At 40.3% G+C, this 12,751-nt stretch overlaps 1 protein-coding gene across 2 annotated transcripts in view; it reads right to left on the minus strand.

Annotated features, from left to right (window-relative positions):
* LMTK2 (lemur tyrosine kinase 2) overlaps positions 1 to 12,751 on the minus strand; it is a 40,487-nt gene that overhangs the window by 24,249 nt on the left and 3,487 nt on the right. For both annotated transcript variants that reach the window (XM_042437551.1, XM_042437550.1), the window contains exon 2: positions 1,376 to 1,500. In XM_042437551.1, coding sequence (XP_042293485.1) covers positions 1,376 to 1,500 — 125 coding nt within the window. The remainder of the gene's footprint in view (positions 1 to 1,375; positions 1,501 to 12,751) is intronic.

Here is a 12,751-nt window from a genome sequence, read left to right on the forward strand (position 1 = left end):
TGTGTTCGAATTGTTCTGTAAATCTTAGATGGATCAAAATGTTGTTGTTGTTACTTGCTGCCTGATAGACTTCAAATAACGGCAAACCCGTGAGATAGGTCACAGGTATCAGACACTCTTTGGTCCTTATATTGGTTTTGCAGCTGTGCAGAACACATAGTGTTCCTTCTGTAAAGACGTTGAGCAAAATGTAATGATGCACATTTTTATTCATGTATAAGCTGCTCGTAAGGCAATTGGGCTAAATTTAACTTTGGTCTTAATTGAAAATGAATGAGATGAATCAATGTCATGAGTCACAGCAAAGCCCACTCCCATCGATTTGTGCTGTATTCTGCAGAGAAGCAAAAGCATTCAAGCTAAGGTCTTTAACAAGTCACCTCATTTTACTGGATCGCCATTCGACATCGTGTTTAGTGTCAACAGAACACCAACAGTTCAAAATAATGTTTGATTAATTATTACATTTGTTCCCGACCTTTCCACTAAAAATAGTATTCAAGGCAAACAACAACATCACTAAGAACAAATGAACACTTCCTTAGATCCTGTGCTGGGAGAAAGGATATGAATTAAACAAGCAAGCAACGTACTCAACTAAAATGATCACTAAAAACAACTTGGCAATTAAACCATTAAGGTGCAAGAAAAAAGGTGCAAATTTCACTCTGTACAGAAACGTTTGCATGCAGAAAATGGCAAGAAAATTAATATTCCATGAGGATTTGAAGATTCAGTTTCAGAATTTTTGTACTGTACTCCACAGCATTATCAGTGTTTCAGAAACATACTTATAGAACAAGTTACCCTTTTTTTCAAGCTTTGGCTGATATTTTTGCTGGGCCTTTCTGAGAGCGTTCTGGAGAACTGCTATCTTTCAATTTTCTACCTGCCTTTCTCATTAAGAGCAAAAAGTTACAGATCTGTATGCGCTTTGACAGATTCTTGCGATTCTCTCCCACACGGGAAGTGTTAAGTGTTCGCTTTAACTGTGGTTTGGCTACTTTAAAGTAGCTGGAAGGGAAAGATGCCACAGGGTCGGATTAATATCTCATCAATAAACCACCAATAAAAGTATTCGCTCAAGTTCAATTGCACTCAGCCATGTTCACTGACAAAACTTCCCTCAACAATATCCTGTTTGACTCATTCTTAAAATTCCTAAACCTCAGACCAATCCATATCATGAAACTTTCATTCTGTGGCTGTGTATCTGACCCCTCCAAATATTTGTCTGAAATGGCTGTTGTGCAAAAGAGGCCTCACATAATCTCCTGAAACTATTTTAACCAGATCCCTGTGGACAGTTTGAATATGTCCCTATTTATCCAGATACCGTATCCCAGGGAAATATGCCTTTCTTTCTTATACTCACCTTGAAGTTTATCTCTTGATCTTTACAACAGGAAACACAGTTCACAAGTAGTAGTACTAGGACTATTAGGCTGCAGGCAGAGAGAGTCACCAGTGAGAAGGGAACTTCCGCCGCTTCCACCTCCCCTAGAAAACAAAGAGAGGGAATAAATAAATACCTCTATGTCTATTAGAACATATAAACAAGGAGTGGTTAATAGAGATGTTTTTAAAATCCCTGGTATTTATTTCTGTAGTGAAACTCAGCTTGTTGGCATCTCTGGCTGCGTATCATTTAGAACAAGCATGGCAAATAATAAGCTCTCAGGTTTCTGGCAGCGGATTGGGAAGGTGACCTTCCATTGTTTTGTCCCTTTCCAAAAGAGTAACTGTTCAAGCTAAAACAGTATGCCTTGCTTTGCTCTTGATCAATGCTTCTTTTAAAAACAAGGACAAACTCCAACTCTCAGGAACCTCAACCGCAGCCAACGTAAAGGAGTAGTAATAGCCTTCAGCAATAGCATGTGCATTTCTATGCCGCTTCAAAGTGAACTAAGCGCTCTTACAATGTGTATGCCAATTGCTCCCAACAATCTGGAGACTCATTTTACCAACCTCCGAAAGGATGGAAGGCTGAGTCGACCTGTGCGATCCAACTCACAACATTGTGGCTGTAGTACTGACATTTAACCACTGAGCCACCAGGATTGCTATTACTGTATTAGTAATCCAATACATCTAGAAGTCCAAAGGATCCCCTATCTCTTGTGGGCAGTTTAAACTTTCAGTCACCCATCACAGTGTGTTCTCCTTCAGAACCAAATGGCTTACAAGTTTGTAGTACTGGGTTTTGGACAGCGAACATAGAATAAACTCTTTAAAATCTAGCTTATTCAGTGGATAGGAGCTAAAGAGAGAACCAGTGTGGTATAGTAGCTTGAGTGTTGGGCTAGGACCAGCATTTGAACTCCTGCTCATCCATGGAAACCCATTGAGTGACCCTGGGCAACTCACACTCTCTTGACTTTAGAGCAGTGGTTCCCAAAGTGTCGTCCTCCAGATGCTTTGGACTCCATGTCCCAGAATTCTTGACTGTTGACCAAGGTGGCTGATGCTTCTGGGAGATGCAGTCCAAAACACTTAAAGGACCAAAGTTTGGGAATCATTGCTTTAGAGGAAGACAGTGATAAGCCATATTAGGGCCACTATAAGTCAGAAATGACTTGAAGGTACATAACAGCGAAAGAATTTCTATGCTTTGGGCCAACGTATCTCCTATTACAAGATGCTAGGAATGACAACAATGGAACACTCATCTCCAAAATGTTCTCTTTGTGACTTCCCACAGATAAGTCTCTGATGAAGACCAAATTCAGTAAGGCAATAGAGGGAAAAAGCTGGTCATGAAGATGTTCTGAATTAAGGGATTTGGGGAGGTGCATTCTAAATCTGCAGTGAAAATCTCAAGCGATCAGTTCTCAACTCCAGGGAATATATTTCCACAAATGTATCAGAAATGACACATGCACGGTTGGGGGAACTGTGCTAAAATAGTGTGAATGCTGCTTTCATAACCAGCTTTATGTAACAGTTACTAACCCCTGAGAGATCTGAAAGCTATTATTTCTCTATTACTCCCAAAGGCACATTTGTCAAGCAGATAAGTGAAAAAACTTGTTTAAGAAGAGGGCAAGTGCCAACCTACAATGAAATGTAAAAGACTCAACGTCAAGGGCAGAGAGCGAACACTCAAATGTTTTAGAACAGGAAGAGTAAAAAATGAATGTCAACGAAAGGACATGTTTTCACAACTAAAAGAGACCAATTTTTGCTAGAAGGAATTCTACCACCGCCACCCCCTTATTTTTAATATGTTACTTTGCTCTTTTTGCCTCCTCCCTAAGGAAGTAGCAGGGCTTCCAAGAAAAACAAAACAACAACAACAACACAGAAGTGGGCAATGCTTCTCAATAAGATGTTTTGACTGTCATGACTCATGCATGCTTCTCTCACCGGAACGCAGTGGTTCTACCGCAACTGCAGATTTAACCCAAGTCACCTTCAGGTGTAACAAAAGATTACACAACTGTTGTCAACAATTCGAGTTAGAATTACACAGGAGGCCAAGGCAACAATTCAGCTGCATACTAGACTAACCCTTGTGTGAAACCAATAAGTACTGGCAATCCATAGCTATGTCATTTGTCACCAGCTGTTGCCATTAGATGTGCTGGCTTCCTTATTTACTTGGTGTAGAAATAGCCATACTTAGCTTGCTTGTTTAATATGCAATTAAATCATTTGTTGATTTATCGGTCAATCTACTGGTAGGTGTAATTTAATGTCAAAGTTCTGTCGTATCAAATTAGGTTGAGCATAAGCCAACCTCATGTAGTAGATCGAGTGCTGGACTAGGATCTGGAGACCAGGGTTCAATTCCCAGCTGGCCATGAAACCCACTGGGTAACCTCAGGCAAGTCACACTCTCTCAGCCTCAGAGTAAAAGACAATAGCAAACCTCCTCTGAATAACTCTTGCCAAGAAAACCCTACAATAGGTTCACCTGGGAGCTGCCATAGGTTAGTTCTTTCATGGCTGCCCTTCCCTTCTTATTTCGTGGCCGCAGTCTCCATTCTGATCAGTGTTTGATCCAAGGTATGGGAAATATTTAACTATTTCGATTTCTTCATTGTCTAGGTAGAAGAGTTATATTACTACTTTAAGATAAAGCTCCCAATGTGTTGCTGATCAGTAAAATCTGGAAGGTAGCACGGCCCATAGCTGCAAATGAAAGGGTAATGAGCCAGTCCTAGTTACCCAAGAGTAAATCTTTAAATCTGGCTTACTCTGAAAGCAGTTTGCCTGCATGACTTACACAAGACATGCTTACACACGCATGCATCACATTTTACTAGAAGAACCCTGCAGCATGAACAGTCATGAATCTAAGTTGATGGTTTCATGAACATGTCTAAACCTGATCATGTCAGAAGTAAGAGAAGATATTAAGAAGGGGGGAAAGAAAGGGAGAAGTCCCCAATAACTATGAGAATACTGACAACAGAGAAAGTGCATCACATGCAATGCTAGCTCCTACATTTGGATCCAAAACTACAAAAACAATACTTCAATGGAGACAGTGCAGGAAGACTCATTTCACAGTCTATTAAAGTAACTAGATAGTACGCTTTACCTTGTTCAAGATAGATAAGAGTCCTCCATACTAAATTTACCAGATCATTATCTGTTCCGCATAATACTAAAAATAAAAATCATTGCTTGAAAAGGACTTGACAAATTGCCAACAATACTGACAAACCACAAACCAAACTGGGGTTTCTAAAGGGATCCATATCTGAAGCAGGGTATGGAGGGGGTTATTTATTAATGTAAGATGCTGACGGATGTGAAAACAAATTTGCTCTCTAGGAATAAGAGCCATAACTGGAGAACTGAATGGCCTACGGTTTGCTTGTAAAGGTTTATTGAACAGCTTACACATGTATATATATGATGGACATTTGTGCTTGAACCTCTGACTTCAAAATCATCCATATTTTGAAATGTATCTATGGCCTGTTACAGACTGCCAAAATAAAGCTGCTTCAGGTCTGTTTGGAGGTATGCTATTTAAGCGATGCATGGGTCCTAAGAGTCCAGAGGTCGCACCAAAGCCACGCTTCATTCCTAAGCACTGGAGTGCAGCTTTGGTGCAGCTTCCGAATTCTTAGGATGCATGCATCATTTAAACAGCATACCTCCAAAGAGACCCGAAGCAACTTTATTGTGGCAGTCTGTAACAGGCCTATATTTATTTGCACCATATAGATATTCAAGCTCTCAATAAAGTTTATATCCCTCAAAAGAGAAGATGCAGTTGGTGCAAGCTTTGATCAACCACTGGAATGTCCCTTAGGCTAAGACATACAAAGTGCATTTTTACATTTGTGCATAAGGACCTTGGTTAACAAGTCACTTACCAACAGTTCTTGCAAATCTATAGATAATGCAATGAATTATTTCACAAAACACTAATACACCAAGCGCATATAATGAGGAAGGATACACAATAGCCCAATGTCCTACACAACAGGAAGCTGATAAAGAAAGATGTTTCTACAAAGTACCAATTACTATTATTACTGCAGCACAGATATCAGACGCACTGAGTATGGATATCCTTCCTTACCAAAGGCACCCAAGTTATGTGGTCACCTGTGGTTGCAGAAATGTTTGAGTACAGAAGGTGTTAATACTACTTGCTGGTAAACACGTCAGTGCTTCATCAAGTAAACAACAATGGTAAGACCTAATGAAAAGAAGTTAGAATATGTGAGCTTTTAATACCAGGGACATGCCATGTTATGCTAATGTAATGTTACCTCTCTGGAAGTGAGGCAATGAACTAGGCAGTGAGTGTTATGTACAGGCATGTGCATCCCTAACAAATCTGAACAAACTAGAGTTCATACAAATGATTTGTCACCTGAGAGCCATAAGGATGTTGTTAGAAAAGCAAGCCAGAAATGAACTAGTACACAGATGTGCCACAGCTACATCTCAACCAGGGCAAACAGAAAAGCTCCCAAGTCCCCTGGTCTCTCCCTTAGCAAACAGCAGTTAATCCCCAATCTTAAGTTCTCCCCATTCAGGAAATACAGGTACTGCAATACATACTCTGTACAGTGGATCCTTGTTATACGCTGGGGTTTGGTTCCAAGATCCCCCGTGTATAACAAAATCCGTGTATGCTCAAGTCCCATTAAGTATAATGACATAACAAAATGGTGTCCCTAATATGCAGCCACAATGTTGTGAGTTCAATCCCAAGGGCTCCAAGGTTGACTCAGCCTTCCATCCTTTTGCAGGTCGGTAAAATGAGTGCCCTGCTTGTTGGGGCAATTGGCTTACAGATTGTAAATTGCTTAGAGAGTGTGGAGTTCACTACTAAGCGGTATAGAAATGTAAATAATATTGCTAAATGTTAGCTCCTCCCTAATTTTTTAATACATGTAAAAGAGAGCCAGTGTGGTATAGTGGTTTGAGCACAAGTCACACACTCTCAGCCTTGGAGAAGGCAATAGCAAACCACCTCTGAAAAAAGTTGTCAAAACTCTGATAGGTTCACATGACGGTTGCCGTAAATCAGAATCAACATGAAGGCACAGACTATGCTACTCTACTCAATGGTTTTCTTAATAATGCACCCTCCTTGTATTATTTCACTAGCCAAGTTAATAAAGTACTAGAAAGCCAGCATGCGCCACTCAGAACTCAAGACAGATCTTTAAGACAGATCTTTAAGAAAAGAAATTGTGAAAACAGTAGTTTTCTCCCAGCAGCCCTCGGTTGTTTTTGATCACAACACAATCTATGCAATTTAAGTGGTATACATCTTACATTCCATTTTAAGACTGTTATGAAGTATGTGCCTTGGTTTTTCCTGTCTTTCCCAGCGTTTCTCTTCTCCCACGGCCCACTGTCTTTTCTGTTTTCATTTATGTTCTGTCTGAAGAAGAGTCCTGGAGGATTTGAATGTCATGCGCAGACATACATTTTAACTGATCTTATTAAAGATGCTATTGAGACTTTACCCCAATGGATCAAAATGACTACCTTCAAATTCAGAGAAATTTTATCTGCGGCACAGAACAGGTGATCTTCAAGGTATTGGACTGGAGTGCCCATCCATCCTAGTAAGGGATGATGGCAACTATGGGTAAAGCATGATGGCAGCTCCAGTACAACTTGTAGAAGGCTACACATTTGTTATCCCTGCACTGAAATGTTTAACTTGATTTCCTTCTACCTGACACCCTCCTGATGTTTGTCTACAACTCTCACAATCCCTAGCCAATATGGTAACTCAGTACCTCAAAGCACTTCCCTGGGCTGATAATAGTCTTTACAGGCTTTAAAGTTGGATATCTCAACATGAACAGAACTTCCTGCCAGCATGTGCTTTTCCATAATGTAAGGAAGTAAAGCCGCCTTTGTTGGAGGTTTTTAAACCCATGATGCATTCTCATCTGTTGGAGATATTTTCGCGGTGGATTCCTATACTGGCAGGGGTCCAACTAGATGGCCTTTGAGGTTCCTTCCCACCCTTCAAGTCTGTGAACTTTTCCAGCAATATCTTTCTCCCCAGCCTCCACGATGACTCAAACATGTTAAATAGTGAACCTTAAAAATAGAAAGCAGCTTGATAATGAAGACAGCGTTTAAAACAGTTCCAACGTGACTCAGGTATATGACGTTCTCTTCAGTTAGCAAAGGAGAGAATGCAAAGCGATTTGTCTTTAACAAGGAAAAAGAGAAGTATAGAGCTTTAATTGGATTCTACAGCTTGCATTTATAACATAAGAAAAAGTATGAAGAGGAGCCACTTAGAGAATGTTTGTTAAATTGGAAATTAGAGTGTTTCATTTATCTCCCACATCACCAAGATATAATATGACTAACACAGCCCTCCAAATATGATGTACTACAACTCCCACTAATTCCATCAAACATGGACAGTGACAATGCTAGAGCATTGAGGTTTCGTAGATCAAAAGTTTTGGAATATACCAAGAAAGGCTGACTAACATATCCATACACTGATAAGGAGGGCTAAAAACCTATGCAGGCTAGCAACATTTGTGGATTAGTTTGCAAAAGTGGCTTATAACTATGCCCCGCCAACTTCAAATTTGGCAGAGCATTTCTCTTCCAGTATAGAAATAAGAGGCTCCATTTTCCACAGTGCACAATTTAGGCAGTGTTGGAGAATTGTGCACTGTATAGGAATACCAAGATGGGCAGCTCAATATTACTATCCCGACAAATCAATGCATGCTTAATTGGAAATAAATCCCATTGTTTTCAATGCAGCTTACTCACTAGTAGTTGCATTTAGGACTGCAGCTCAAGGCAACCATTTTAGTGGATCAGTAAACCTATTAATCTACCCCTCCAGCTGTCTCTCACATAGCCTTTAGCACCTGCTGTGAAGTTAATTCAATACACAGACTACTTCTGTTTGCCCTTTAATGACAAAACTGTAGTATTTACCTCAGTGCGGACACCACATTAAACTACGGCTTCTCCTAGACATAATTCAGAACCCAAATTGATTTGAGCTTCCAAAAATACATCCAAGGTAACTGCGGATTTGATGTTTATCTGCTTTCTTTTTCCATCTTAATAGCAATGCTGGGTTTATAACCATCCTTGAACGGATTCACATATTGATCCAAGCCGCTGTGAACACAAACCAAGATTTGCAGTGCAATGGTTTATCACTCTAACCTGTCAGTTCAGACAACTTGCCAGGCTGTAGGTTAACCCTTAACCCCTACTAACTGCAGTCCCCATGCTATAAATCCTAATCCCCAGGTAGCCAAAATGATATGATGCACACACAAGAGAGCATTCTCACCAAGCTCAGGATATTAGCAAACGATAAAAACAGAAGGATGGAGACAAGGGGATGGATGGTACAGAGAGTTTACATCTCCCAATTCCACCAGAGCTGGACTTTGGTCCATATTTCAGGGGGAACCATCTTACCACATTTCACAGCTATTCTATTGCAGAGCTTCCGTATGTTCAGAGAAGCTAAGCATTAAGGAGTGTTTTATCATCTTTAACCACAAGGAACCACAAGGCCAGCTATAAAAACCACAGAAACAATGAATCTCATTTTCACTTCTGTTTTAAAGATAAATACCAGAACTGAGTCTGTTCCTTTTCAACACACTGAATTTTTAAAAACCTTTCTGCAACAGCATATTTAATCGAGAACAGCACAAAAAGCAAGCATGTGTGAATAAGAAGTCACTGTATCAGCTAGTAAGCAATAAAGGTTTCTAAAAACCCAGTCATCTGCATTTCACTAACTATTGTTGTACTTTGCCCGAATGTAATTTACCAAACAAACGTTCCTGTAAACCTGTTCCTGTAAAACTTGTTAATGCTGTTATTAACAGAAGTATATCCACTACTTGCATAAGAAAGTTTCTAGCCTTTGTTGTTGTTCTGTGCGTTCAAGTCATTTCAAATTTATGACAACCAATAGTACATTCCCTTAGGAATTAACTTGGTTTGTGACATGCCTTACCCCAAAGAGCTTGAAACAAATAGTTATCGTGTTTGTACATAATGGTGAACCAGGAATCCTAAGTTAATAAGCCATAGTGGTACATTGTTCCCTCCTTGCTCTTTCATTTTCCCAAACATGAAAAATCCAGGAAGGAGAAAGTACTGGACAGTGTTCAAATCTAGGACGATGGTTAAGTGTGCTCAAACAAACCAGGATCCTAAACCAACCTTAATCTAGAGTTCACTAATGTCTTGTTCAGACACAGTTAACCACAACCCAAGTTTTAGATGTAACACTTTGTACTTCATGTACTCACATGAAGATTGGGGGAACAGTTTGTGCACACTTGACTGGTTTATTAAACCACAATCTCTGGCCTAATTGTGTATAAATACAACCAATGTATTGAAATGATACAACCAACCACATAAATAAGGTAAAACTAAACAGCAATTACAAATTTTAACTTCTTACCATCCTATCCCAACTGTCTTATTTCTAGGGAACACTTTGATTTTGGGTCTTGTGTAACTTCTTGGAATCTTTCTATTCACCATCTACCTGTACTGAGATTGTAAACTAAAAAGAAAGTATTTATAGCAAGACAACTGACATCTCCTAAACAGGCAACTAATAAAATGTCTAAATGCAGAAGCAGAATATATTAGATTGCTCAAAACACTAAAGGACACCACTGTTAGGCAATGCGTATGTTCTTCCAAGCAGTGCAACTGCTGGTAAATGGAGTACATAAATGACACAGTGAAAATTCAGTCCGCAGGACCTAATGGAAGCAGAAATGACAAAACTCCTCCGTAGCAATATATTGTACCCTCTTAGAGCAATTTTATTGGCAGGAGAAGGAGCTTCATATCCCTGCTCACTGGGCAGCCCTTTCTGTAATTCTAGCCTCCCAACAGTTAATCCAAGGATGAGTGGGAAGATATTTAAATTCTCTTTTTGTCCCAAAATGCTGCACAGGTGAGAACACATAGATTTGCAAAATAACAGTGCTTTCCATTTGAACAACTCTGACAAATAGAGAAAATTAAGTGAGAGGCAGCAAGGAAGCTGGTACCACACCTCCGCAAAAAGAGCCAGCTTTCAAGACATCTGGTATTGCGCATGAGAAGAAATTATTCTGTGCAGGGGAAGAACCGATACCTTGACTACAACATATATGTCTGTAGCAGTTATCCCAGCAATAACACAGTCCCAATTCAGATGTAACAAGAACAAGCCTGTCAAACTTCAGTTTCACAAGCTATCCTTTCCTTCTTCTCTTCTGCATTCTATGTTTTTAAGCCGACTATAATTCCTTGTGACATTCACAGTTTGGAAAATATGGTTTGCTTATACTATACTGTGCTTTGAGAGCAAGGCAGAATGTAAAGACACCTAGCTCCTTCTCAATGGCCATATATGAAATAAAAACCAGCTCTTTGCACCATAGGAACGCCATAGGAAAATGTAGTTAGTTTAGAAACAGATTCAGTTTCGTGTTCTGGTGGATGAAAAGAAGGGTAAAAGAAGAATGCACAGGGCCAAAAATGAGACACACTCATTCATACATGACACTATAATCTTCCTTAATATCAGGATTTGGCATTAAAGTTAACAATATTCATAGAATCACAGAGATGGAGAACTACCAAGGGACCTTCTAGTTCAAATCCCTGCGAGTGCAGGAATCCACAGCTAAAGCATCCCTGAAAGACAGCCACTCAACCGCTGCTTAAAAACCTCCAATGAAGGAGAGTTGAAGGCCACTGTCAAATAGCTCATACCAGCAGCATGTTCTTCCTCATGTTTAGTCAGAATCTCCTTCTTTTTAACTTGAATACAACAGTTTGAGGCCTATCCTCTAGAACCATAGTGGCAAACCTGTGGCACACGTGCCAGAAATGGCACGCAAAGCCTTTTTCACGGCACACGGAGGGCAGGGAACCTGTTCCTCCTCTTCCAGGGCCTTCAGCTGTCTCCGGAGAGGCTGCTGAAGGCCCAGGAGGGCAGGGAGAAGAAGTCCAACCCTGGAAGCCAGTAGTCATTCCTTCACCCCTCAGAAGCCAGATGTCCCACTCCTGGCATGGGGTAACACCCAGTGCCGGGATGCCTTTTCATTTGGGCCCTTGGGCCCTAAAAGGTTGATCCCCTTGTTGCTTCTTCCACCTTCTAATGAAATTGTCAGCAAGGCAAAGCAAGGAATCTTCTGGACCTGACATTCTTGGCAGAGCTTGACATTCTTACCAACCGCAATTAAGTTCAAGCTATCTTGTGCCAAAAATCTTTTATTCATGGAAGCACAGGCCTAACTTGCTCCTTAATGACATTGACAGAACTGTCTGGGAACTACATTCACTTTGTGCACCAATACCATCTTTAAGATGAATAACGCAGTCTCCTGGTTACATCAACAACTATGTACAGTCGGCCCTCTATATCCACAGATGATGATACGGTCACCTAAGAAATGCAAAAGATCTTTTACCTGCAGATCCAAAGTCCAAGCCTGAGTAGTTTATGGCAACACTATCAGATTCCTCTGCTTGGACTGGATTTTAGTAGCTGGAGCTGAACAGGAAAAAATCCCTTTCTAATGTCCTCTTAACTGAATATTTTACTAGAGTTCATGATTTTTTAATAAAAGGAAATCCAGAGTGGCAGTTCTGAACCATCAAGTCAACACTGTAACACGAAAAAGATGAACGTGGAAAAAAATAATAGACTAAGTTGAAAGGCTGCAAACCAGTAAGACATGACAAAGAAGGTAAACAGCAAAACCTGAGCAGCGCTGAGAAAAAAAATTGTATTAACAGTAAGCAGGAAGAGACTCAGCAATCCATAATGACTGCCAAGTGCAAGATGAAACTCACAACACAGGAAGAACATGGCATGGGTCACAATAATTACACGCAACTGAAATCTGGGGAGGTCACTCAAACCTTTTACAGGCACAGCAGGTGCAGCTTTGTCTTTCGTACAAGGAATACTTGCTACTCAACAGGCTATAAATCCCACACCACACAAGATTATGCACTTTAGACTAGTCTATTTGATATGGAGGGACCAGGATTTCCCCCCCGAATGCCAAGGAATGGAACTGATCTAGGGACCACCGCTTTGAGTAGCACTGCCTTGACAACACAGCAATTTTAAGTGCTCAGTGAGAAATTTGTACGTGGAGCTAAACAACATAGATAAAACAGTATACTGTAGATGGAAAAGAAATCTCAGTTATGAAGATCCTGCTATGTACCATTTCTTTCTATTCCTGTGTCTGTATTTCCTGTGCCTGTAATAGATATATGGTCAGAG

Source organism: Sceloporus undulatus, chromosome 8 (genome assembly GCF_019175285.1).
Source record: "Sceloporus undulatus isolate JIND9_A2432 ecotype Alabama chromosome 8, SceUnd_v1.1, whole genome shotgun sequence".
In the NCBI taxonomy this organism is placed as follows: Eukaryota; Metazoa; Chordata; class Lepidosauria; order Squamata; family Phrynosomatidae; genus Sceloporus; species Sceloporus undulatus.